This window comes from Varanus komodoensis, unplaced genomic scaffold (genome assembly GCF_004798865.1).
Source record: "Varanus komodoensis strain SLA01 unplaced genomic scaffold, ASM479886v1 scaffold16, whole genome shotgun sequence".
In the NCBI taxonomy this organism is placed as follows: domain Eukaryota; kingdom Metazoa; phylum Chordata; class Lepidosauria; order Squamata; family Varanidae; genus Varanus; species Varanus komodoensis.
In genome coordinates, this window is record NW_025335468.1 from 12099794 (window position 1) to 12126253 (window position 26460).

A 26460-nucleotide genomic window follows, 5' to 3' on the forward strand; every position below is an offset into this window, starting at 1 on the left:
ACCCCATATTTACTTCCTTAAGGGTTAGCTTATAAATTTTACAAATACTGCAACATTTTGGTTTATATTGGAAGAAGTCTTTCTCTTGTTGAACTTTCATTCCATTGGGCCACAAACTGGCCATGGAAGCAACAAAAGCATATAGATTTCTGATAGTTTAATTCCCTGTATTTCCAGTGTTCAGCATAAGAGTCACACACAGGTATGGCCAGCTTTGAAGGAGCTGGACAAACTGCTTTCTCAAGGTGCTCTGTTCCCAACACCAGCCCTTGTGCTACCAATACACAAGGGATTATCAAGAGGCATGGAAGAGCTCCACAAAAGTATTAAAAAATAGGAAGACAAACAGCCCAAAAGAGACTAAAGGTGCCAACTGAATGCTAGCTAACTGCTTGTTGGGAAGGGATGGAAACGATTAGTCATGGGGGGACTGAAGGGGAGGAATAGAACTATGTGGCAGCAACAGTCAATTGTGTCCACTACTAGCATACTTACTTCCCAGGTGCCTATCCAAAATTGCCCAACCCAAGCTTAAATGGGATGGCGGTGGTGGAAATAGTTCAGTGAGGGCCAACTGTGGTCACTGGGAAGTTGGTGGACGAAGGGGAGGGGCAGGAAAGGAGAAGTGGCTGATCAATGAGAGACCTGAACAGGAACAGCCAACATTGCTTCACATGTACTTGCACTGCTGTATCTTGATTGCAGTTATGCACTGTGACTTGTAAGCATCCAGAGAAAGATTTGCATCCAGAATGGCAGGATGTAAATATAATATTTAGGTAATCATCTTTCAAAAAAGTTATTGCAAGGTGGATATAGATGCCTAAACTGAAAAGTGAATAAATGATAAAGAAAATTAATATTACTTTGAAAACAGCTTCACTATATTGTTATTCATCACAGAAAGACAACAGATTATTCTGCCTTGTCCTTAATTCCCTAATTTTTTACACAGGATATGCCTTGAAATGAATAACAACATTCTGCTTTGCTTGTGAACATATAATTAAGTTTAAAATGCATTTTCTAACTGTATTTCATATTCATATCTTGAGTATGTTTTCAACATGGGCCAACAGCTGTATGATAAGGAACTGAACTACATCCTCTTCAGTGCCCTGTGCAAAGACTTGAAGATTCAGGTGAAAGTTTTATTTTTAAAAAGGGAGATTGCATTTTCAAACCAAATACACCACCCGGTCTTCCCATTTCCTGAGCACTTGGTTCTTACTTCACTTTCTCCTGACAGTTCATAAGGACTCAAAGCAAATCATGATGCCAAGCTTTGATTATGAAACCTAACAGTGACATTCTCTTTGTCTACTACTTTTTATAGAGGCAGCGTCTGTGCATAATTTAATCTCTTCTGGGGACTGTAGCAAATTCACCAGAGAATTCCATGAGCAGTCCTCCCTGACATGAGAACTAACATGTGCATGCAATCTTTGATGTGAATTCCCCAACCATCGCCTCAGAAGGACCTGCACCTTTGATGCTGCCCTAAAAATTGTGCTTTCTGAAATAAACTTTGAGACTCCTTTCTTAGGAAATGTATGAAGTTGGAGCACCTTGAAAGAACCTTCCTTTCGGGCCACAGAGAGTGTTTTTCACAGTGAAATGTGGGAGAATATCTTTTCCCTTGGCTATTGGAAGCTCCCCCCCCCCCCCTTTGCTGGGCTTGTTTTTTTTTTTTTTTTTTTTTTTTTGTGAGGATGTCGAGAAACCTATGTCTGGGTTGTGCCACTTCATACTACAGTTGGCTGGCTAAGGAAAAAGCACTTGACTGAATGTCCTCTAGACAAAAAATCCCTACCCTGAACATAGAAAACTAGCATGGCAGGATAAAGAACTGTCCATCATGAAAACCGCTGGTTTTCTAAGAAGAGGGGCTTCCTTTTGCACAGAGGATCAGTTAGCCATATGCATGCCTGCACCTGAAGCAGTACATCTATAAGAACATAAGCAAAGCCATGACAGACCAGACCTCTCAAGTCCCACATTTTGTTTTGTAGCCAAACACAAAAACAACATCTGCTTATTGTTCCCCAGCAACTGGTATTCAGAAGCATAACGTCTCCACCACTGGAGGCAATACTTAGGTATTAGTAGACAGTGACAGACTTATCCTAATCCCCTTTTAAAGCCACCCAAATTGGTGGTTGTCATTGTATTTCATAGGATTAATAGAATTTGTGGAAGCAGTATGGGTTCCATGAAGTACTTTCTTTTATCCTGGATAACTCACCATTCATTAAACAAGCCTTTAAGGGAGGAAAACATCTTCCTATCCACTTTCTGCACAACTTGGGTGATTCGATACAGCTCTGCTTTTCCATTTATTTCTGTGACAGAGACACAATCGCTGTAACCTTTCATCTTTGGGGAATTGCTCTTTTCTAGCTCTGCAGTATCCTTTTGAGCTGTGGTGACTATAATTGTACACAGTCCAAGCAAGTATATTCTTACTTAGGAACTAGGCAATAAGATACTTTAGTCAAAGCTGTATTCCCACTCTAATGAGGATGTATTAATAAAAGCAATATATTCACTGTCCAGTTCACAGCATACCTCTGATCTTGCACTCAGAGAGATTTATTTGAAGTGTTACAAAAATGTAGCCGAGGACTTCAGCAGAACCTTGCACTGACAGAAAGCTGTTTTAGGATAACATAATACAGACTGGAGAGAGAAAATGGCCAGTGGAGTGGCTGTTGGAAGCTGGAGCAGGAGCAGGAGGACTGAGCCAAGCCAAAGAAGGCAATCTATGAAGAATGCCACCCTGCAACACATTAGACTGAGAGAAGGATTTCAGCCCATGGAAAGAGACTGATCATTTCTGACATCGTACACATCACATTTCCACTGAAGCAGGCAGCTAGATCAGGCCATAGCACTAGAGATACTAAGGCTTCTGCTCACACATGAGCTGGCTCCATAGCACAAAGATGAATCAGCTGCTTGGACACAAGCTCAGGGGGGTAGGCTTTCACTAGCCTTGGAATCCCCACAACCTTCTAAGAATAAAGTAGGATAATCTCATGAGGGCATCTGAAGGTGGCAAGAAATGTGTATTTATTTATGGTACACTACATTGAGATATTCAAGATAATTTCTATTTTTTTTTTCTTTTTTATAAAAATGCTAGAGCAGTTCACAAGATTAAAAAAGGATTAAATACTATAAAACCAGGCAATAAAACAAAGACCTTAGACAGTAGAAAAAGAAAACCAGACACAGGCTGAGAAACTCTATATCCTCTAAAGGAAGAATGTGATTCCTACCTTCCAGAGAAAGCAGCATAAACCACTCTTTGCGGTCTCCTTCATGCCACCAAGACAATTAAAACAACCAGTAATAGATAGGAATGATCAGGAGTCATCAAACACCTGGACACAAATGTGTCTCAAGCTAAGGGGACCTACTGGGGAGAAAGTCTCAGATAGCCAGGTCTTGAGCTATTTATGGCCTTATAAACCTTGAACACAGCTCAGTAGCTAACTGGCAACCAGCGCAGGGCCATACTCTACAGATTTAGCCTTGCTAAAACCATTTATCTAAAGAGGAGCACACTTCTTCAATACTTTTACCATGTAATCCTGTGCATGTTTACTCAGATTTACAGCCTCAATGAGACTTAAACTGCAAACGTTTAAGATTGCAGCTCTGGTTGTTCTACTCCTCTTCACAATCCAGTACCCTTGAGACATTCTAGACTTCAGCTCTCATCAGGCCAAGACAGAAACACTGGCAAATATCGTCTAACGTACTTGGAAGGCGCCAGGCAAGGAAGGACTGCCCTACGCTAATACAACCCCTGCGAGATAGACAGGAAACAGTGGGAAGACTGGCAAGATAGTGCTCAAGTACACATGACAAGCCACCCACCTAAGAAGCCACAGTGGGTTGGTTGTTTTGGAAGTGCTCCACATTTGCCCACAGTTCTTTGCCAAGGAAAAGCAAATCCTGGACATCCCTGGCAGTGGCTGAGGGTTTACTCTCAAGCTGCCAGCAAGGATGGTTGTTCCATAGCACCATGAAGAAGGGAAAGCTTTTGCCAGCAACTCCCAAGGACGGCCTGGGGACCCTTGTGGCTGCCGTCAGTGGAGCTCACCCAGTGACCACTTGTCAAGGGCAAAAACGGGGTTTTGCCAAGCTTGCCGGCTGGTGGGTTTGCCCACAGTGGGTTGTGTCCTCTGAGTTTGGACAGCACAACAACCCACTGCAAGTGCTAGGGTGAAAAAATAAGCCACTCTTGATGGAGCAGGCTCTCCACATGACACAGCAACCATAACAAGGATGGATAGTTTTAGAAATGTTCTAATAATAATAATAATAATTGTGTTAGCCAAATTTAACTGGCTTATTTTGTTGAGTAAACGCAACATTTCATGCAGATGAGTAGTGATAAGAAGCAATATGTAGAGTAGGGTAAAACACTACAATGTTTCAAAAGTGAATATACATTAAAATATATCCAATTTCAGAGGGACTTACTTTGCTTTGTATTTTAAATAAGAGATCTCATGATGATTTGGCGTTGTTCAGTATTTGATTTTTTCATATATTTTCGTCCATTCCCTTTGAATTCTTTTTGTATAGATTTGATGTTGAAATATTTTAGGTTTTTCACACTCAGGACATTTTTATTCATTGGGTTAGATCCAGATATGCATGACAGTGACAGAAGCGATCCTCCCTCCCCTCCGCAGTCCTTTCAGAAACCCAAAAATATTCCAGAGTTAAGAGACCTTGCTGGATGAGATGAGAAGCTGTACTGGGAAGGGATCTCCCATAAGCTGAGCCCTTCTACCTACAGACGGCAAATTCTGAATTTAACACATTGCTTGTTCTCAGGGATGCCTCTCCTACATAAGCCGTTGCCTGTTGTTGGGTCTATGGTTATCTGAAGTCTTAACTATGTATATAGTTATTTATTTGCAACACTGTTGAGGCATGGCCATTAGAAAGGCAATTGGATCATAAAAATAAAAAAATGAAGTTTAAAATCGGCAGACTGTTGTTGAACATCATTACCAATACTATTTCTAAAATACAGACTAGGCAAATGTAAATACCTAGAAAATACAGTAGAAAAATCCAAACACTCCAAATATCTCAGTTTTAGACCCGCAGTAATTGAAATATTCAAGAAAAGGCAATTCAAATTAAATTTGCTTTAAACTGTGTAGATAAGAAGCCATATGCACCTCAGTGGACAGTGAGGTCCACAAAACAGGGGCCCTGTTGCTTGTGTATGAGTACTGAATCAACACTATACACAAGTCCAATCTGAAACAGATATTAATGCAGGTCTGGGTCTCAGACATTCTTTACTGAACTTGTTGCAGGGAATAAGAGAATGAACTGGATAGGAAGTATTGATCTGAATATAGGCACCCTTTTTTGTCTAATAGAGCTCCCTTCACTGCAGATGTTTTGCAGAATGCAACTGATTTAACTTTTGACATGGGGCAGTGGGAATAAAAATCAAACAGCTGCTACGTCTCAGCACGACCCCATCAGTTTTTCCTGCAGAACACCGGAAGGAAATGTCTACCAGGCGCTGGAAAGAAGCAATAAGCAGCGTGCAACCCTAGTTGCAGGCCCTCTTGCAAACTGTTTTCCAAGGAAAAATCACCGCCATAAAAGCAGGAGGCAAAAATGGGCCAGAATACCAAGGAAGAATCCCTCCATGCCATTTAACTGATATATAAAGATGTGAACAGCACACTTTGTTATGCATTATTGAAAAGGCACCATTTGGATAAATCCTACTTAAGTCAATTATTTATACCCAATAACCAAATTGTTCCTTAAAGGTAACTGCTAGGTCACTCTTAACAAAATTTAGAGAAAACCAGAGCAACTTGTACTACAATATTAAGCTTTTCTTTTCAAGCAAGTTTAGATACCTACTCTTCTTTCACTGTTAAAACCAATGAATACAATCTATGCCATTTGGGCTTTCTGCCAATGAAACATCCAAACTTTTTTACAGAATGGACAGACAACCCTCATGAACAGTTTCACTGGCAATTCCTTACCTGGACCCTAGTCTGAAGATGATTCCCCCCACCAACCTTTAATGGAGATGCATTGCACAGAAAGTAATGCAGGGCATATCCCAAAGTGCTGTCCCTATGCGTACATGAGCAAGACAAAGGAGCTCGAATTCTCACTTTTTAATAATTACATCATTCAAAGCCCAAAGAGAATGCTGCTTTAAAAAAACCACACATAAAAACATCAAGTATCTTCAATATATCATTTAACAAGCTTAAGAAAAATTCAACAGCCATCATGGAAAAGGAACGAAACAGAGGAAAAATGTAGAAGTGGGTTGAGAACTAAGTTCACTCTTTGTCCAATTTTATTTTCATACTTTACAAAACGAAATGGATACAGTCATGCTAATAAAAATAGCTTCATGGTATTGGGAATGCAAACACTATTCTTCCTCTAAAACCCTAATAGAAAGGTCTGTGCTGTAAGCAGTCCAATACTTTGCACTGTAACCATAAGGCTTACTTTGCTTAAAGGAGGAAATGTTATGTACCACTCGATTTAACAAACATCATTTTATAGTTGCTCTTCACATCTTTCTTGGGCTGAGCATCTTCAGCACTACTGTGCTTTTCAGCAGGCGGCAGCTCTTCCTGCTCAGCACCACCGTCGCTTTCGGAGTCCTTTGAGCTTTCTGGCTCCAGGGAGTCTCTTGTATCTTCCTGCTCTTCTTGATCCTCCTCCAACTAAAATAAAAATTCAAATTGAAATGTAGTGGACAGAGAGAAGGGATCACTTCCATTCTTTAAAAGATCTTTTTCTGAACTGTTCTTTTGTTCTACTATCAGTCAAACAGTCAAATACAATAAGGGTGTAATCCTTCCCACCCATGTTTAGAAGGAAGAAGGTCCATAACTCACAGTGTTCCCTAGCAAGAGTAGGAACCGTGGACATTTTTCTGAGTAAATACACATAGGATTGTGCCCGAAGTATACAAAACTCACGTAAATTTCTCTTAATACATTCCGCCTCAAATGCAGAATGTATCATATAGCAAATATCTCAAAATATACTACAGAGCGGTATTTTACCCAGGGAGGTTCCAGGCATGCCCTAAACCCCCCGAAACCAACCGATGAGGGCAACATTAAACAACAGAAGTCTATTCCATGTCACTTCTGCTTTAAAACAAGGTAGAACAGCAATGAAGGAAAGTTTTGGGAACTATTAAGTATTTAGGTATAAATATTACAACAAATTTAGAATGCCTAAAAAAGAATAATTTGATAAGTTGAAACATGAAATGAAAGAGAAAATGAATTTAGGAAGATTGGATTATCATAATTTGGTAGAACAGCAATATTTGAAATTTTACCTAAGCTATTTTTTGTTTATGATATGGCTAATTAAAATAACATAAAGAGTTGAAAGAATTGCAAGATATGATTAATAAGTCATAAATAAAAAAGCAAGGACAAATTTTAAAAGATGGTATAAATTGCAAATAATAGGGGGATTAGGTATTCCTAATGTAAAGTTATAGTATGTAGCAAATGAAGTGAGGAGTATACCTGCCATTATATTAGAACCAGACAACATAAAATGGCTAAAATTAGAATTTTATCAAATAGAAGGATTCTTGCTGAATGCTTTTTAAACATGATAATAAAAATATTATAAAAGAGATAGAAAATTATTCCCTTAAGAATATGATAAAAAATTGAGTAAGTACATGGAAATGCTTATGCCATCAATCTTGCTGTTATATCCAACTATAAAATTAGAAAGATTTCCAGTAAACTTGAGAAAAAGTTTGGGGAAAATATTGAAGAACAAACAAATCATTAAGTTAAAAGACTGGTTAGAAAAATTGAATAATATGAATAAAAGCAGCACTTGAAGGGGAAAAATAACTTGGTTTAATGTAACCCAGTCTGGAAGTTGGACTAAAGAATGGTTAAAGAAAACAGGTAGACGCAGATATCGTACTAAATTTGATTATAATGGAAAACGAAAAACAAGACAATATGCAGATGAAAGGGATAGTAAGTATAATTCATAAGATCAATATGACCCTCTTAAAGCAACATGAGAAATGGATTTAAGAAGCAATATTAGTAATGAAGATTGGGAAAATATGTGGGATAAGAGATTATTAAAATGTATGACAGTAAGAATTAAAGGACAAATTTTATAAACTAGTATGGAAATGGTAGTAGAAGTGAATCATATGGATAGCAAATATTCTAATTTACACTGGAGTTGTGGTCGAGCAGTGGATACATATTTCCATGTGTGGCAGGAATATGAATATATAATGAAATTTTGGAAAGAGGTTTTTTTAAAGAAAGTAGTAAAATATTGAGTTTAAATACTGAAGGAAGTCCTGGAATCCCTTTACTGGCAATATTTGACAAAGAACAATGCAGATGGAATATTAAAGAATAACAAATTTTTAACAGCTGTGAGACTAATTATAGAAAACAACTGGAAAGTAAAACATGGTTATTAATTGAGTGATTTGTATAGAGGTTGGAAAATAGCTATTAATAATAGTTAATTGGTTAATTATGCAATCTTAAACAATATCATACTTCCAACACACACCATCTGTAATACCAGGCAAGTGCATAAATAATATGAAGCATCCGTAAAACTACTCGAAGCTATTAAGAAATATAGTTTCAAGACTTTCTATTACTGGCAGCTATCAGCTAAGGAAGAAAGAGCATGCCTAACGGTTTAATTAGGCAATCAGGTTCTATGCAGAAGACAGTCTCACCCAACATTAGGAGCTTCACAGCTACACAAAGATGCACAACATTCAGGCTGGCCCAATACAAACAAAACCCAAAGAACGATAGCACAATAGAGAACAAGATGTCTCTGCCTTTGAAAACAATTATCCTTTATCTACCAGTCATATTTATGGACAGTTTTTTACCACACCAAGATTCAAACTTGGCACAGCCCGAAGGCTAAAGAAAATTGTGTGGGTATGATTTGGTGCACTGGCCTCCTGTTTTATGCCATACAGAAATGCATGGTAGAAGCAATGGAGTCTATGTAGTTTAATTCTAAACTAGAACTGCCTCACATGAGGGGGTTTAGCCTACTGTATGCCCAGTCATTATTCTAGGGGAAGGACTTTTGAGGCTGCAGTCCAAGCAGCTGCAGAAATACAGTGGCATGAATTAGGTAGGCAGTGGTAGGAGCAATGGACTTGCATGCTATGCAACAGCTTGGTATACTTCAAACAGCGGCCAAAACTGTCCTGCTATCTTATAATTGGTTTAAACTGCTTGAGAAATACAATTTCCAATGTCACTATCTCAATTTAGACAATCTTACCTCACTGAAACCAAGTCCACAATGTCGTCGGTTCCTTCCTGACATGGTGCTATCCATGCTTTGCTGAAACTGAGTCTCTAGCTCATCGTTCATTTTCTTATCTTCTTCCCCTATAAGTTCATACATATTAACAAGCAAATGAATAAACACCTAATTACAACTCAAAAGTAGAACCATAAGGCCTTTTGGAGACTTCATGTGAATCATCTTCATTTGCTAGTACTTAATTATGGGTACATAATTAAGCCATGGAACAGGATGTTTTGAAAAGTCTTGCAAAAGCTGTCCTAGAGAAAACACTGGCTCCCTGTATTAGGATGCCAAGTCAACCATATAAGAACACAAGTCCATCTCACAATGAAGCCGGTTTGATGGCAATATGGTAGGATTTACCCAAAAGCAAAAGAGTAAGACACTCATTAGTAGGATCATAACATGTCAAGCTATGCATGCCTTGGGCCACCTTGGCACCTAAATAGCGGTTCTGTTCAACACGCCACGCAGCCTGTGTGGTTTGGTGGCCAGGGAGAAGCCTATGAGTAGGAGAAACCTCAGATTAAACCGGTGCTTTATGAAGACTGCCATGAGAAACTGGCCATGAAAAAGTCATTATTCAGTGACAAAGGTGGATCTCCTTAGAAATCCAGTATACTTGATGAATACAGTAGGTAATTATTTTCCAGGTCAATAATTATATTCAACTGACCTGTTCTAAAATGAGAAGTTGATTTGTGGTCTCCAATGACAAGGCGGCCAGTATGTTCTTTCTGAAAGAAAACAGAAGTTTTTGCAACATGGTATCTCTCTTAAGTCAGCTGCAGCAAAACCAAGAGTTCAGGATCACCTAAGCGATGAACAAATTCATCGTGGCATAATCTTTCTTGGGCTATTGCCCACTTCAAGGCATAATTTATAAAGGTATAAATTTATAATGCATATAAGTTTCAGGCAATGTTTAGGAGGAGCCACAAGCACCTAATACTACCCTACATGATCTTAATGTATCACAGAAGCAAGCTTTAGGTTTGTTCACTAACAATATTCTTGAACCAACATCACTATGTTGAACCAGAGACTTGTCACTCTGGAAAACACACACACGAGCAAAGACAAAGCAGCTTCCTACCTTCACAACTGCTTCCCTCACTACTACAAATATGTAACTCAGGCCCAGTTTTATGTGATATCAGAAGCTTGCCACACTTTCACTGAATGTAAGGTTCTTCTTCATTTTAATTTCAATCCTTCCTTCCTCTTGTAGAAAATACATTTTGCTACCATTTCAGGTTTTTGGCATAACACTGACACATGCAGAAAGGAACTAAGGTAACTGCCTTTTTTTCTTTTAAATTGTTATACTATTATTATTATTATTATTTAAGTTTTTATGTATTCTTTGTGAGCCGCCCCGAGGCTTTGTTGCGATGGGGGCGGCATAGAAATGCTTTAAAATAAATAAATAAATAAATAAATACCGCTCAGCCATGGAGCCAACTGGGTGACTTTGGGCCAGTCACAGACTCTCAGCCCAACCTACCTCACAGAGTTGTTGTTGTGGGGTTAAGATGGAGGAGGAGAATGATGTAAGCTGTCTTGAGCCCTTTGTAGGAAAAAGGCAGGATATAAATTGAAAAATAAATAAATAAATCTCTGCTGCATTAGGATTTCTTACCATGCAGCAGAGGATTAATTTATGCTAATACTGTCTCCAATTTTATTTTTTCTATCCTCATCAGATAAATTTCACATATTATTTATTCATTAGAAGCCAACTGGTCTGCTTAAATACCACTACTATGAAAACATGAGTTTGCCTCAGCTGACATGCATGCAGGACCTCCAGATGAGGGAAACCCTTCAGTTTATATGGTTTGGCAGTCCATGACCGAGAAATACCATTATGTGCATTTACCTACACAGAACAGTGAAAAATGTTTAGTATTAGACTTGAAGGAAGATACACTTTTGCAAGACTCTGTGGCCACACATAATGAGACAAATAATGTAAAACCAAATACCAGATGGGCAACTCTAGGAATTTCTTTAATAGAACATTTGAAAGGTGACAAGAACAGTCCTGCGGGGAGGTCCAAGCCCCAAACCTGCCATGCAGCTTCAGAGAAGCAGCAGAAGCAAGCATAATTCCTCACTCCTCCAGCTCTGCGATTCTGCTGCACACCCATTTTTACCACTCTACTGGAATATCGAGGAACAGCGGGAGGAAGGCTCGAGAGGCTTCAGGATATTTTAGAACCTGGCCTCCCCAGTCTCGCCTTCTCCCAGAATGCCCCTTTTACTCCTCTGCAAGGTTGCATTTGTGACTTTACAGGGCAGCTTTTTCTGAGCCAGCTGCAAGCAGATGGGGGAATGATGTTCCCATTTCCCAACTCCAGCTTTGGATCTTGGATTCCAAAAAGTCCCTGGCCCCTTAGGGCCACCGCCTAAATAATAGATTATAGCGTAAGATTTTGAAAGTCAGACCCTGCTTTGGCCATCCAGAGAGCAAGTTGCTAATGGGCAACTTTTAAAATAAATTTAATAAATAAATAATCAGACTATATAGATATTGCAATAAAACCAGAATAATTAGTCAGTTTTGAAGGTGTCGGCAGTTTGTTCATATTTTCAAAAGAGCTACTTATGCATCTGAACACCATAATTTCTAGGCCCTCACAAACAGCAAGATCTCAAACTCCTCTACTGATCAGGATGAGCAACTTGTGGCCCTTCATATGATGTTGAACTGCAGCACACAATCAGTGGTATGGAAAAGATAGGCACTGCAGCCTAAAAATTGAAAGGTCATAAACGAATAAGTCCTCTTTAAAGGAAAGACTGGTTATAAATATCTTGTGTCATTTTACGTATGTCATATATGAAATCTGTTTATCCTCTTGGCCTTAACAAGCATTTTATACTGAATGAAACACCACACCTTGGATTCTTATCAGAAACTAAAGCTATGAATGATCAGTAAAACAGTTTTTGGGTTTTTTTCTTCTTATTCTTTTAAGTGTAACTCACTTTTGTATATTTATCTAGGGTGTAATCCTACTATACTTAGAAACAAGTCCCACAACTCCAAGCATTCCCCAGCAGGCATTTCTTCTCTCTAAACATGCACAGGATTGAGCCTCTAACCACTCGGATGACTGACAAATTCTCACCTTTCCAGCACCCATTAGCCTCAAGAACTTTTGTTTTCTTTCTTCATTACCCAAGTCTGCTGCTTCCCAGCTGCTAGATCCAAGCTACAACAGAGAAGACGACCCTTAAGAAAATCTCCATCTGTAGCATGAATGCATTTGATATTAAATTATCACACATTTTGAACACTGTGACCCAACACACTACTTTTATTAAAAGGATACAACCTTTGTAATAAGCTCCACATAGATGCATCAGGTTTTCCTTGATACTTTCCAAGAATTCCATTTAGGGAATTAAACACCAGGGATTTTAATTCAGAATATTCAAATTAAGGGTTATACACTAGTTAAGAAGCCTGCTTAAGTAGCCTGCATCATTTGAAAATACATGCAGTTATATAAAGTGTAAAAGAGTCATCAGTGCAGCTTACTGGTTTAATGCACTGATCACACTTTAAAAGCATTGCCTCAATTAAATGAAACAGACCTATTTGCAACTTTGCTACTGTTGGTTTATAACCAATTTCTTCCTTTGACAATCTTGCCTCTCTAGCTTGTTTGAAATTTCATTCAATCTATTAAGGGTACAATTCCACACATGTTCAGACAAAAAAGTCCTACAGGTTCCAGCATGCACTATGACGGGCTGGGGCATGTTGGGAATTTTAGGTCTTTTGCTGTTTTTAAATATTCACAGAATTGTACTCCAACCATTAATATCCCATTTGCTTTAAACTCAAGCTTTTTTCCCTACTCCATCACTTCCACACAACTTTGTGTAAACTAGATGATTTTAAATTGGCTGTCCTTACTTTTAGCTCATGCACATGGTTAGGCACCAGAAAACTGTCTATTTTCATGATTTTACATTATATAGCATTCAGCAGTGTGGGTTTTTTTCCATACTAGCACCATCAGGCAAATCCAAGATGTTTTCATAGTTAATTCATGGTCGCACAAGAATACACACACAAGAATAGCAGCATGGATATGGTAATGAAGCAATGCCTGTAACAGTGACTAGTAAATGATAGTTTGCCAACAGGTCACTTTTATATTGCTTACAAATAAGACGTTGCGAATCCTTTTTAAAACACTGCTAGGCCATGTACGTACACTAACAGCATTGTTTCCCCAAATCACTGAATATCACTCTCATACTTCAACTCACTTCCCCTAGAGCAGTAGATATTGCTCTAGAACTGGGAATGGGGAAAGGGCAGCGGGGGGGGGGGGTGGCCTCTTTAGTGCACATGCACGTAAAACACATACCCAAATATATACTGGCTCTTTTCCATCTCCTCCAAAACCACCTCTGGAGATGAAGTTGCTAAATGCATTGTAGCTTGCCTGTGGTATGTAACATAGTGAACCCAAATTTCTGTACATCTTGTGGCTTTTAAAAGGACCTGTTAGGGCCTACTTCAGAAACAAGTGCAGTGTGCAGTAATCAATAAAAAATATGGAAAAGGTGGGAGGGCCTCCAGTAAGCAAACTTTGGAATGAGAACTGGGGTTACAGCTACGAGAGCCCCCCGTTTCACGGGGATATGTCAGAAGTCTCGGATCTGGGAGTCGGTGCGGTGGTTAGAGTGCTGCACTGGCGGCCCGGCAGCTCTGGGACTAATGAAGCTCTCTGGGTGACTCCGGGCCAGTCACGGACGCTCAGCCTACCTTTAACCTCCTCACAAGCTTGTTGTTGTGCGGGTAAAACAGGGACGTGACCACGTGAACCACCTGGATGGCTTGGATGAGGAATGTAATCAATCTCATCCCGCTACCAAGTGGCGTAAGGAGGACCGGGCCACCTTTCCCGCGTAGCGCCTGCCTGGACCATCCACCCCAAGCCACCACGAACAATTATTGCAATTATTCTCTGGCAGCTAAAGACATCGGTGGGGAAGAGGCACGCGTAAAGCCCACTTAAATGAGACGCGGAACAGAGAGGAAAGGACCATTTACCTCCCCGACTGCCTGCCCGCCCGCCCGGCCTTCCACGACCCCTCCGCGCCCTCCCCCGTTCGTGGCCGCGCTCAGTTCGCAGAGCAGCTCCCTCTTCCCCCCAAGGCAGCGCCCAGCCTTTCCCAGCCCTTATTCACATCGGGGGAGGCCGGTCGCTTCACGCCGTGGCCGTGCTCGGGTGGCGACTCCCGGGTGGCGCTCATCTTGCCGCCGTCCGGATCTCAGCCCGCCCAAGGGCCACTTCCTGGCCCTGCTCGAGGCTGCTGCGGCAGCAGCGACAACCTCCTCCTCCTCCTCTTCCTCCAGCTGTTCCCACAGCGAGGCTTCATATGGCGCAACCGCGCGAGAGGGAGTGCGCGCGGTAGCTCCTGGGAGTGGTAGTTCTTCTCCCAGTGACCTCAAAGTACCATTTATGGAAACTCTCGGAAAAAGTAAAACTTCAACTCCCACAAACTCCTGCGGCACGGCACCAGAGTTTGCCTTTTCTTCCTTCTCTCGCGGCTTTTCCCCACTTGTGATTGGCTGTATGAGGAATAGGCGGAGAAAGGAAAAAAGAGAGGTGGTTGGTCGCTGACTCGTCTGCTCGGTCGGATTTCCCCCTCCGATAGTAAAGTGGGCGCTTCCAGCCTTCCCCTATCCTACCGCCTGCTCAGAAACTTCGTTGTGGGTGGAAGTCGCTGGCAGCGCTCGCTAGTCACTTGGTATTCTCTGCTCGCTCAGTTAGCGACAGGGTTATTTTGTTAATGGAAAGCACATTTTGTAGTATTAGGTCAGATTGTGTATGAAATTGTGAATGACAAAGCATTAAGAGCAGGATGCAAGGAGGTCAAATTCTGAAATGCACTCGGTGAGCTTGGGCCACGCACCGTCTCCTCCATACCAATTTACCTCACAAGGTTGTTTTGAAGATAAAATTGGGAAAGGGTTAGGGCCGCTTCCCTGAGCTCTTTACAAGAAATGCGGGGTGAAAATTTAACAAAGCACGTTCATCGTAATAACTGCACTTCAGAACCAATCTGGTGACAATAGTTTAGTGTGACACTGCTCTCATAACAGAAATGCACCAAATGGCATGTTTAGATTCTGCAAGATACTCTTCTAAATGAAGCTGAATGGTAAGTAATTTGATAAATAATCCTGTAGCGTTATTTTTAAAGACGACAGGGAAATATGGAAGTCTGTGATGCACTGAGGAGAGGCATGGAGACACCATAGTTCTAGACTTAACTTTCTGGGAAGTGCATACCAGACTGCAACTTTACTCAGGTATTTGCACAATGTTATTGTTTATTGCAGGGATGGGCGACTTGATGGCCCTCCAGAAGTTTCGGCCTTCAGTTGCCAATTGCCAAGCCAGCTTAGCCAATGACGACAGATAACCGTCAAAGTTATCTGAGCCAAAAATCTAGAGGGCCATTAGGGATCCACCCTTGATCTCTGGTGATCTCTGCCTGCTTTGGACACAGTTTGACAATGAGACGCTGGACAAGTGTAGCTGCTTATCTGAAGAATTGCTATGACCATCAAGTTCATTTTGATCTCAGAAGAAGTATCTGTTCTCCCCTTTCAACAAGGAAAGAAGGAATATGCCATGCAGGCTCTCCTTCAGTTTCTCAAAGCAGGCTGTGGAGAAGAAACAGGATCATCAAATGGTTTGTGCTTCTTCCTCCATTCCCATCTGTGAACAGTGAAGTAAGGGGATGCTCTTTGCTAGATCTTGTGCACCACTGGAACTCTGGGAAAGAAAAACCAAATACTAGATGTATCTGCACACCAAGAGCAGTGTCTCCCAACTATGCCCGCTGCTTAGGGACTGTAATGGGATGCCATCAGTAGACCTCACTCTTCTCAAAGAATTTTGTAGTTATTACTAAGCAATCAAATCAATTTTGTAAATTGGAGTAAAAGAACATTTTAATTCAAAATGTAATAGTGTATAGATGCTTTTGCATTAGATTTATTTTCAAACTAGAGCACTCCTGTAGTGTACCTTAAATTTTCTGTAGTGTAGTTTAAATGAACAGGGTGTGTGAATATTGCAAGGGAGCTATGCTGTAGTTCCAACTTACAATTTCACAGCATTTCTTTGTATCCTTCAACCCTTTGCATCCTGCATTCTGCTCCTGATCTAGGAAACTGCTATTTGCTCCAAAACATTGGTACCTCCATATTTTTTCCTTAGAACTGGGATTCAAAACCTGTGCTCCCTGAGGCCTTATAGATGACCCCCATGCTGCTCTGACCCCCTGCATCTTTCTCCTGCCAGTTTCATATACAGTCCTTGTTCCCACCACCAATTTCTTGAGGATTCCTGGTTGACAGCCTTCTTTCCTCCAGCTATCTAGATACAAATAGTGAGCAACAAGCACACAGCTATTTGTATCTAGGTGTCTGGAGACAGAAGGCTCTCCATTCCGCACCCAGATATGCTCAAGGAGAACTCTCTTTCCTCTCTGCCACAGGGCAGGCACCCCACCCCCTTCCAGTGAGGAAAGAAGTGTGAGTGTGTACATGTATGTGGTTCCCACCATCAGAGCCATTGTCACTTATGGCACCTGGGGCCATTCTTGCATCAGAATCCTGTCAATGCCACACTTTAAGCACAGTGCCCCTCCATCCCGTGAGAGCCCATCCCACAGAGTACGCGATCATCTCTAAGGCACATAATCTCTCAGATCCAACTGTGACCAGCACAGCAGCTGTATGCAGGCCCTTCCAGTCACCGACTGCAAAGGGATTATCTTGCCTGCGACTTCGATCTACGTAAGTCCACTTGTGAACTAGCTGCCCTAAAGTGGAGTCAGGACTGCCGTTTGCCTGCAATTTTATGTACCTAATCTGGAATTCAAAATTTCCAAATTTTTCTGTGATTTGTTTGATTAGAAACTGTTCTGTTACTGGAAGTTGCAAGTGCACAGTGGTTGTGGTTGTGGTAGCTTATTCGGTGCTCTGAATGTCTGGCAATCTGTAGCTTCAGTAAAGAGATTGATTGAAAGCTGTTTTCAGATTTTCTTTGATATTAATCAAAAATAGTGTTGGCCAAAATATTTCCTTAAATATTTCCATTAAATTAACAGGATGCAAATGGAAGGCAAGGTCACCTCCTTCCACTCTGCAAAGTAGCTAGACAGCCCATTTCTAAGTGTGGCTCTCTGGAAAGGGAGGAAAGGGGGCTGAGGCACTGCCAGGTTACCTCATAGCATGGTGACATTGGTCTTGTCCCGTCCCCACTGCCCAAAACTTTCCCTAAACCCCTTCTCCAGGATTGCTTTTGTGTCCTCAGGGAAGCAGCCAGCATGGCTTTTTCTGCACTGGCTGTGAAAAGGAGGAGGATCTGAGCACAGATCCTCAGACCCCAGTTTGGAACTTTTTTTCGTCCTTGGATCTGGGAATTCAAAAAGTCCTATGTTCCCCTAGACACTTCTTAGGGGACATAGGCTCACTCTGCCTGTTAGTATCTGTTTTATATGAACTGCTGTGATTATCACTTCTGAACTATGCTGAGTACATTAATAGAAAGGAAGGATAAAAATAAATTATTATTACTCTTCACCATAATGGAACCTACTCTGGAGTAAATGAAAATGACACATTCTACCTTGTTATTTCTTTTTTTATATTAGATAAAAGAGTAGTTCATCCTAAATAGCCGCTATTGGAAGAAAACTGCCTTAGCTGTTAACATGTAAAAGCACTTTCAAGGCCCAGGAACGATAAAAATAAAGGATAAAAATATTCCTACTCTATAATGGCTTTTATATTTTTGAAGGCATTATAGAAATCCTTCTTTAAAATGTTACCCTTTTTTCTAACTGGTTTTGAACACATCAGTGCTCAAATCAATTTTCATATGTCTTGATTTCTTCTTGAGTACTACTTTCTTGCATGCTAGTTTCACATCTCTCCATTTCCTTGCTAGCAAAAGAGCTTTTTATTACAGAGCAAAGAAGAAAGGGTAGTTGTTTTAGTTCACATTGGAGAAAGTTGTAATAAAAAGGTCAGGAATGGATGTATCCTTGAAAAGTTAAGCTTGCAGCCTTGATGAAAGGGGTGGGGACATCTCAGGTTTCCTCTTCATATTATATTATTAATTATATCACCACCTTTCCCCAACACACTACCCTTCAGGTGTTTTACACTATAACTGACAACATTTCTAGCCATAGACCCTGCTGCCCAGGGCTGATGGGAGCTGAGATCTAAAAGATCATTGAAGACTCTAGATTGGAGAAGAATGACATACATTTAAATCTGGCCATTGCTTTATGCAGGTGTGAATGAACTAATGCATACCAAACATTGCAAGAGGAACATTCATACAAACTTGTACACAGCTGCCTTTTGATTAATTAATGACTCAGCATTACCCAATGGCTTGGATGGATGAACTGGGCCAACAGAAATTTCATATCATTTCCTACATGGTTTTTTCAGAAGAATTAGTTGATACAGGCTCTCAATCAAGAAATGCCCAGTAAGTGCAGTGAAAACAAGTGACATGCATGCATGTGCGAGTGAGCTCAAAGAATTGAGTAATGTGTATGCATTTGTGAACTAGCCTATCTTGGGTGTTATTTATTCATTGTGATGAGTTAGATTCGGAATGCTAATTTGTACACAGTATGGACAAGTCATAGGTAAATTAACCCAGGGTTTACCATGGCATGTGCTGGGTGTATTTTATGGCCATTTTGAATATTCTTTTTTATTATTTTAATTAAAAAGTAGAATATAGAAAAAGATACAGTGGTATCTTACACAAATATTACATATAATATCAAGATCAAAAAGTTTCAAAAGTCAGCAATTGTTAACTGTTCTACACTCAGTTAAATTTATTAGTACTTACTTAAATCCATTTTGAATATTCAAAACCCAGTTAGGCTGATCAGGGGTTACTACTTGACATCTGAACTCAGGTTGGCACATATTGACACTATGAGTTAAGTATGCGCTGTTGTTGAATCATGGCTTGCTGTTATGTGTAACTACTGCACTATGGTTTACTCTGCATGGTTAACCATGAACATTCCAGAGTTCAGAATCCATCAATAAGCTATGAGTTCTCCTTCTGGATCATTCATGGTTAACAACCTGTAGTGTTTGCCCATAATGGCAACCCAAGATTCAACAACCCACAGTTCAATGACAACTGATATTTAATTGATATTTTGGATTAATGCTACATGTGGACCAGTGTGTCCCTTCTGCAAATAGATCTCCTTCCATTCCTGGAAAAGACCAAAATCAAGCAGAGATTCCTACTGGAAGAAGGGGAGAGACCATTTTCACTCATTTCTCTTTTCCCCTGCAGCCCCATCCTGCCTTCCACACTGTTACAGAGGGTCCCTGCACTTTCCAGACCATCTGCAGAGGGCAGGAGGAATAGTGATTATCACATTTGTCCCATCTTTCTGCAGGAGCATCCATAAGCAGGGTTACACCCATGGGAACTCTAGAGCAACCCATTGTGTTTCTGTAAGTCTCAAAATTGTTTTCAGAATATACAAATTATATTTATAATAGTACCATTCATTATAAAATAAGCTGAAATGAGATAAAAAGACAGTCCATAATTTGGTAAAATGACTTTTAAATGATTTTCTGGTTATCTCAATACATTATATTAACTGTTCAAGCATTGTGTCAGCTTTCCACCTAAATTCTTGGCTCTGTGTCATAAATAAGGCATCCACAAGCATATTTTAGATTATTTTATTTAAAGAATGTATATTTTCTCATAGCTTTAAAAAAATCAAGGAACTAACAACTGGTAGTTTGAAACACTAATATAACATTTAAAAATAAAACAGTTTTTAAAGAAATCATTGCCATCATCAAATGTTTTAGGGCAGAATCCAGTCTGGATGCCTATAGTTCTCCAAACTTAAAGGATTATGAACATCCTATGCAAAGTGAGAGGAATACAGAAATGAAGGTTACTCTAGTGTCCTTGAACCCAGTAAAGCACAGAGCTGGACCTCCAAAAATTAAAAAATCCTATAACCATCTAGATGCTGTCTTGGAGCCATAGAACTGTGCTGCCTGACATCTTCGTCAAAAAAGATTCATGGTAAAATAAAATGTACCCATATCATTCTAAACTATGACCACTCCATAAAATACAGCAGTGAATGCCACAGACCAGTCTTTGCTGCTATGGCACCTCTCAAACATGTTCTGAAGGGTACCATGTTGGAGAAGGCCACCACAAACTCTTAAACAGTTCATTGATGAATCAGACCAAACCACCAGATGTATTCTTGTACAGCCATGAGGAACAGCTGAGTCCAAACCAGGTGGCACGCTTCCAGACATTATCAAAACCTATTTGGCTGAACAGAGCGAGGCCTTTAATTTGATCTGACTGTTCAGTCTTTTCTTACTGAAGTTTTCACTATCTTACTACCCTCTGGACTGTAATTTTGCCAGTTAGGCATAATAGAACAGTGTTTCTTTTCTTTTTTTTTCCTAGAAGGCAAATTGTCAAGACTAAAAGAAAAGGACCCAGCCCAAAAACCTAACACAAGGTAAAGGTGAAGCCTGAGCTCCAAAATGCAAAACTATTCTTTTAAAGCTGAATAAAGATGGTGCTGGAAGGCAGGATTTCTCTTTACAACATTTAAGAAAAAGAGACAAACAAGGTTCACCTCTGTCCAAAGTCTTCCAGCTAAACACACCCACAAACACATGAGTTGAAAATGAAATAAAAATCAGATTGCTCAGGGACTAAGTGGGCACGAAGGGATGTGCCCATGAGAACATGGTTGCCTGTGGGCACCTTGCTGGAGATCACGGTCTGAAGACAGAGGTTTTGGAACTGAGGCTGGTGTGTATATTCAGGTCACAATTCCAGGTACCTTCAAGCTGTAGCTTGTCCTCTAGGTCCATTTTTAAGGGGACCTAGAACATTGCCACATAATGTTGGATTTATGTATTGTATTTGTTTTATTAAAAAGTTTATAGACCACCTTTTGAAGTATGAGGCTTTCATTCACCATGCCTTACCCATACAACTGCTTTTGTTCCAAAGTGCTGAGCAGACCCAAAATTCAGGCCTAACCTCTGTATAAATTCAACCTAGGTTGGGGGCATCTTCTTCCTGTGATTTCTAGTCCAGCAACTGTGAACACATTATCCTACATAATCTCCATGGATTTGGAAAGAACAATTGGCAATCCTATGTACAGTGTCAGGGTACTTTAATGTGCTGAACAGTTACATCTGAAGTTCAGCCTTTTGACACTGAGCTGGACATGGAATAGTGTTCCTAAAGGCTATGTTGTTCATTCACAAAGTTGTGCCTGACTCTTCGTGGCCCCATGGACAACATTCCTCCACCATCCCCCGGAGTACACCCAAGCCCACAGCCACCTCTCCAGTGACCCCACCCAGCCACCTCAACCTCTGCCGTCCCCTTCTCCTTTTGTTGTCAGTTGTTCCCAGCATCAGGGTCTTTTCCAGTGAGTCCTTCCCTCTCATTAGGGGGCCAAAGTATTTGAGCTTCAAGACCTTTGAAAGGCAATGAAAGTGTGCAAAATCTATGTAACAGAAGGAATGGTCATCAGACCCCAAATACCTTTCCCATTTCTATCAGCTACTCTTCACATGCATGCCTGGTTCTTGCTCCACCTATACATCAAGGGCATTTTTGAAATCATTTTTTCCAGTATTTCAGTGTAAAACAACTCATCCTTAGTAAACTGTTTTGCTAGAGAGGTTTCTTGATGTCAGTATGCTTTTGACAAATTAGTTGATTCAGTGTGTATCTGGTGAAAATGAAAAAGATTAGACATGCTCTTTAGGGCAATCAGACTTCTGAAAAATATTTATGGACAACATGGTGATCCCATTGTCAACAGAACCAATCTATTACCCCACTGAGATTGGTCATAAAAAGCTGCTGTGCTGTAGCCTGGGCCATGGTATCTTTCCAAGTATCTATGACCAACCAGGAAGTTCCCTTTATGCAAAATCCTATTAATTCTAAGCACTCATGCTTTATTTCTTTTCCTTTCTTCCTCTTAATCTATGCAATTCACTCACACAGGCCACCATTTTCAGCAATGCTTCAGTTTTCCCTTGGTGCATAACTTGCCCTACCCTTCCCTCTCCATAGAGCTTCCCAATGGGCAAATGTTGCTTTCCCCAGGATTAGTTTTTTTCTAGCTTTAAATTAGGCCTATTAGATCTGATAAACTGCTCCATGTGTTAGTGGGTTTGTATACCAACACAATAATCTCTTTTGTAACATGCACACTTTGTTAAAAATACAGCCTGTAACTTTGAACTAGAGTAGTTGTTTGAGCTCATTTCCTTCATTTCAGTAGTAGCTATTTCCCAGATGGTTGAAATGCAGGGTATAAGTCTTAAAGTATGTTCTGAAAAAGATCCTTCCATTTCCACATTTCTTGTTACACAGGTACGTGTGAGTTCATATGTGTGAACAAGGACCTGTGGCAACAGCGGGAACCACAACCTTCGAGTCCAGCTGTGGACTTCTCAGAGGCATCTGGTTAGTCTTTAGGGGAAGCAGGATGATGGATTAAAAAGACTTTTGGAAGGATTCAGCAGGACTCCTCTGTACTCTTATGAATGGATCTATTGTATTTCTATTGTACAGGGGCATCATTGTATAATAACCTAATGTGAAGCATATGGAAGAAGTGTTATGAAAATGTGGTACTCTCTAGCCGATCTAAAATCCATTCAAAGTAGCATATTTCTTGTAAACTTCACAAACTTTGGGATTTCAACTTCAGGGCAGAAGGACGTCAAGCTGGATGGTCCATACAGAGCGGTCATTTCTCAAAGAAGTTTCCACTGGCCGCCCTTTTCTAATGAAGCATGAACCCAATTTGGCAAGAGGTGCCACTTTCTTGCAAGCAACTCATTTGCTACATTTTCCCAGGGTTTTGAGTGAAGCATAAATTTGGCATCCATACTCTGTAACTGGCATTGCACAGTGCCACTCTGGACAGATGGGGAGAGGGGCTGGCACGCTAGTGAGCCTCATGCAGGCAACAAGAGGTCAGATTTCTCTCCAGGAATGTTGAAACATCAGCACATCTAGATCTTCAGTATCTGAGGCACACGTGTTTCTTGGCAACAGCAAGGTTTCCTGCTGAATATCTTGGCATGGACCGCAAGGAAATTCAGTGTGTTCTTCCGTGGTTCTCCACACCATGGGAATACATATAATTTCTGCCATCATTGCCCTATGACTATAAACAGAAAAGGACCTGTATTTTGCAAATTAGACTTTCTTAAATAATAGATGAAGAACTGTTAAAATGCCATCATAGCTTTCACGGACTATGACTCTTTTATTAGTTAATGGTTGGTTTATTCTGGTCAGAGAGCACTAGAAAGTGTGGTTTGGCATTCACTACCAACAGCAAATGTCACACTTTAAAACTTTGTTCCAGTTCTCTCTCCTGTTTTAATCTTTCTTCTTTTTTCAGATTTCAATTCCTCTCTCCTCTTCAAGACATGAGGAATTCTGTGTGTTCTCATACGTACACACAAAAGTGATAAAAACAAACAAACTTGAGGGCATTCCTTTATTTTTGCTAAAGGCAATTCTGCATGGTTTATTTCCATTTATTTGCTTTTTTTTCCTCAGGAATTACAGTTTTCTATTTCATCCATTACAGCACAGTGTTTTTCACATTTGAATAGCTGCATCAATATGAATCCTTTATAAAAACCTTAAAAAACAAACTTTGCCAAGTCCCAGAATACAGAAGCTAATTCAGAACTCCAGCACTCAGCTGCCTCATGAATAAGGGAGACTGTGTGGTTGATACTTTGAAGCTGTAGCTGTTAAGCCATACAGAATATTTACCTCAATAAATCATTATAAGAAACTAAGGTACAATTATACCCACAGAGAAATAAAATTCAAAACACTGATTTATGTGGTTCAGTTGCCTGTTCTCTTTTCCATCAAGTTTTGAATTTTATGCATGTTTGTCATCTTTGGCTGTTTCCATGTGTCTTTAAACTAATGGGTCCTGCTTTTTTTTTGTCTAACATTGCTCATTAGGGTTGTTATTTCACTTTGACATCTAGGCATGATTTGCACAGCACACCAAGTTTTGCATCTTAAGTTAACAGTACGTTAAGGTATGGAGCAAACAAATCAATAAAATAGAAAGTGAATATAATTTATTCCAAGTTCTGTGAAGGGTTACTCAACTTTACTTCTGATTATTTAAACCAATGTGCCATCTTTTGTCAAAAACTTTGGGAAACTATAGTTTCCAAGCCATGAAACAAGCTAGCCGTACTGTGTTCTGAAGCAAGAGAGCTGCAGAAGAGTGGCTGGAGCTCAGGAGCAAAGGACCTGCTTTCCATGTGGAAGGTGACAGGTCCTATCCCGACATCTCCAGGTAGGGCAAGAACGCTCATGTCTGAAAGCCAGGAGGGCTGCTGCTGGTCAGTGTTCATCATACTGTGCCAGACAGACCAATAGTCTAACTTGTCAGTTTCTATGTTATGATACCCCAGTACAACAACAGCATGTTGTTATTGCTGCCATCATTGTTAGTGGTAACACTAAAAACCGCTAACGTTTACATCTGCCACTTGGTTGGTGCCCATCTCAACTCAGTTTATTGGAAACAATGCATCAATAAAACCATCCAGCTTCCCGCCCTAAAAGAGTTAAGAAAGTGAAAGGCACAACCTTGTACAAGTTCCAACAGTCAAAAAGGCCAGAACTCCCAACATACCTTATTCAGATTGTAGCTTAAGATAACTTAAAATATTTTAAATTATTGGAAGCATGGCACTGAAATTGTAGCAGAATGGATACTGGGCAATCCTCCACAGGCAGGGCCACCACTCTGAAAAAGTTCGCTTTCTCATTTTCTGGTCTCTACACACTTGGCATTCAATGGCAGGGACACCTGGAAATAGATAGTGTATAGCTTGAAGGATTGATGCAGGAAAAGACTTTCCAAAAGATAGTTTTGTCTTTGCAGGAAAATGCAAGTATAGAGAAGGAATTGAGTTGGTATAACGTGATCTCAGCTCCTCAGAGTCGAGGCTGAGGCTGAGGCTAGGGATCTCTAAGCATCTGCACCCTTTGCCCCTAATCCTATAGAGAGAGTAGAACTCTTTCCAGAACTGCTTGAACACCTGGACAGATGAGGCATCCAGAAACACAGCTTTGCTACACTGCAATCTATTGGCCCTCATCCAGTCAGTCCCATCTTCCAGATGTTGGTTTGGCATCACCTCTGCCCATCTGACTCAAGTTTCGATGAAATAGTCATCAGCATATGGCAAAAAAGGCCAGACAGGAATGTCACAAGAGGCTTTGTAGGGGGGAGGGGATGTTTGTGTGTGCGCACTGTAAGATAGCTTTTTAACAAGGAGGGGGGGAGGAGGAGGGGGAAAGAAACTAAAACATTAGATAGTGGAAAGAAGAAATAGTGGTAAACATAGCTGGCTTTCTATATTACTGCAACTGAAAGATAGATGTGCAAAGTAAAAATGAGCGGTATTATCTTTCAGGCATTTCATATACGCAGAAACTTCACAGAAGCTGCAGTAATTTGTCATTCTGTTGTATAAACCATGAAGACTAAGAATTCAGGAGTACTCAAGCTTGTACATTAACAGATTTAATTTATGCCAGTGGTTTTAGTTTATGTTGTGGAACCCAACAATCTTGAGTACCAGTGCTCATTGTTTAAGGTGCTACTGGCTTGCCTTGTCAGTGGGAATATTTTGGACTCCCCACATGAATTTCTTAGTCTCCTGCAGGCAACCTGGGTTATCCCCCACAGCTTCTCCCATATTTTCTCAGCCAGAGGAATCCATTAATTATTTCCAGTGCTCCATGGTCCTTAGTTGTGTGGCTGCCTGATTTTGGGAGGCTGCAGTGCTTCATGGCAGTGTGGCTGTATGTCATGTAAGGTGATGACGACGGAAGCCTGCTTTCCATGGCTTCAGGCTGGCCAGATGGCTGTACTCCTCCCTGGCCT

General features: G+C 40.5%; 1 protein-coding gene and 1 long non-coding RNA gene across 3 annotated transcripts; one reads left to right on the forward strand and one right to left on the reverse strand.

Moving 5' to 3' along the window:
• Nucleotides 1-6352: 6352 nt before the first annotated feature.
• CUNH11orf58 (chromosome unknown C11orf58 homolog) lies at nucleotides 6353-14810 on the reverse strand. Of its 2 annotated transcripts, XM_044425987.1 has the most exons (6): nucleotides 14602-14810; nucleotides 12522-12605; nucleotides 10892-10954; nucleotides 10061-10121; nucleotides 9355-9464; nucleotides 6353-6749 (listed from the first exon to the last, which is right to left on the reverse strand). In XM_044425987.1, exons 1-6 carry the CDS (start codon nucleotides 14665-14667, stop codon nucleotides 6549-6551), a joined length of 585 nt encoding a protein of 194 aa, XP_044281922.1. In that variant the 5' UTR covers nucleotides 14668-14810; the 3' UTR covers nucleotides 6353-6548. The 2 variants fall into 2 exon arrangements, with proteins under 2 accessions (XP_044281922.1, XP_044281923.1); XM_044425988.1 differs by lacking the exon at nucleotides 10892-10954 and having other exon boundaries at nucleotides 14602-14804.
• A 327-nt stretch (nucleotides 14811-15137) lies between these two features.
• On the forward strand, nucleotides 15138-24364 carry LOC123021270. The gene is made up of 4 exons (XR_006414289.1): nucleotides 15138-15579; nucleotides 19779-19942; nucleotides 20940-20994; nucleotides 22887-24364. It is a non-coding gene; the product is annotated as an uncharacterized LOC123021270 (long non-coding RNA).
• Nucleotides 24365-26460: the final 2096 nt, after the last annotated feature.

Excerpts from the sequence above, each read along its gene's own strand:
- CUNH11orf58 (XM_044425987.1), bottom strand. The coding sequence starts at position 14,667 with ATGAGCGCCACCCGGGAGTCGCCACCCGAGCACGGCCACGGCGTGAAG. Across the intron at positions 10,955-12,521 it reads GGCTAATGGGTGCTGGAAAG|GGCTCAAGACAGCTTACATC; the intron begins GTGAGAATTTGT and ends TTTCCTACAAAG. Across the intron at positions 9,465-10,060 it reads AACTTCTCATTTTAGAACAG|GGGAAGAAGATAAGAAAATG; the intron begins GTCAGTTGAATA and ends ATGAACTTATAG.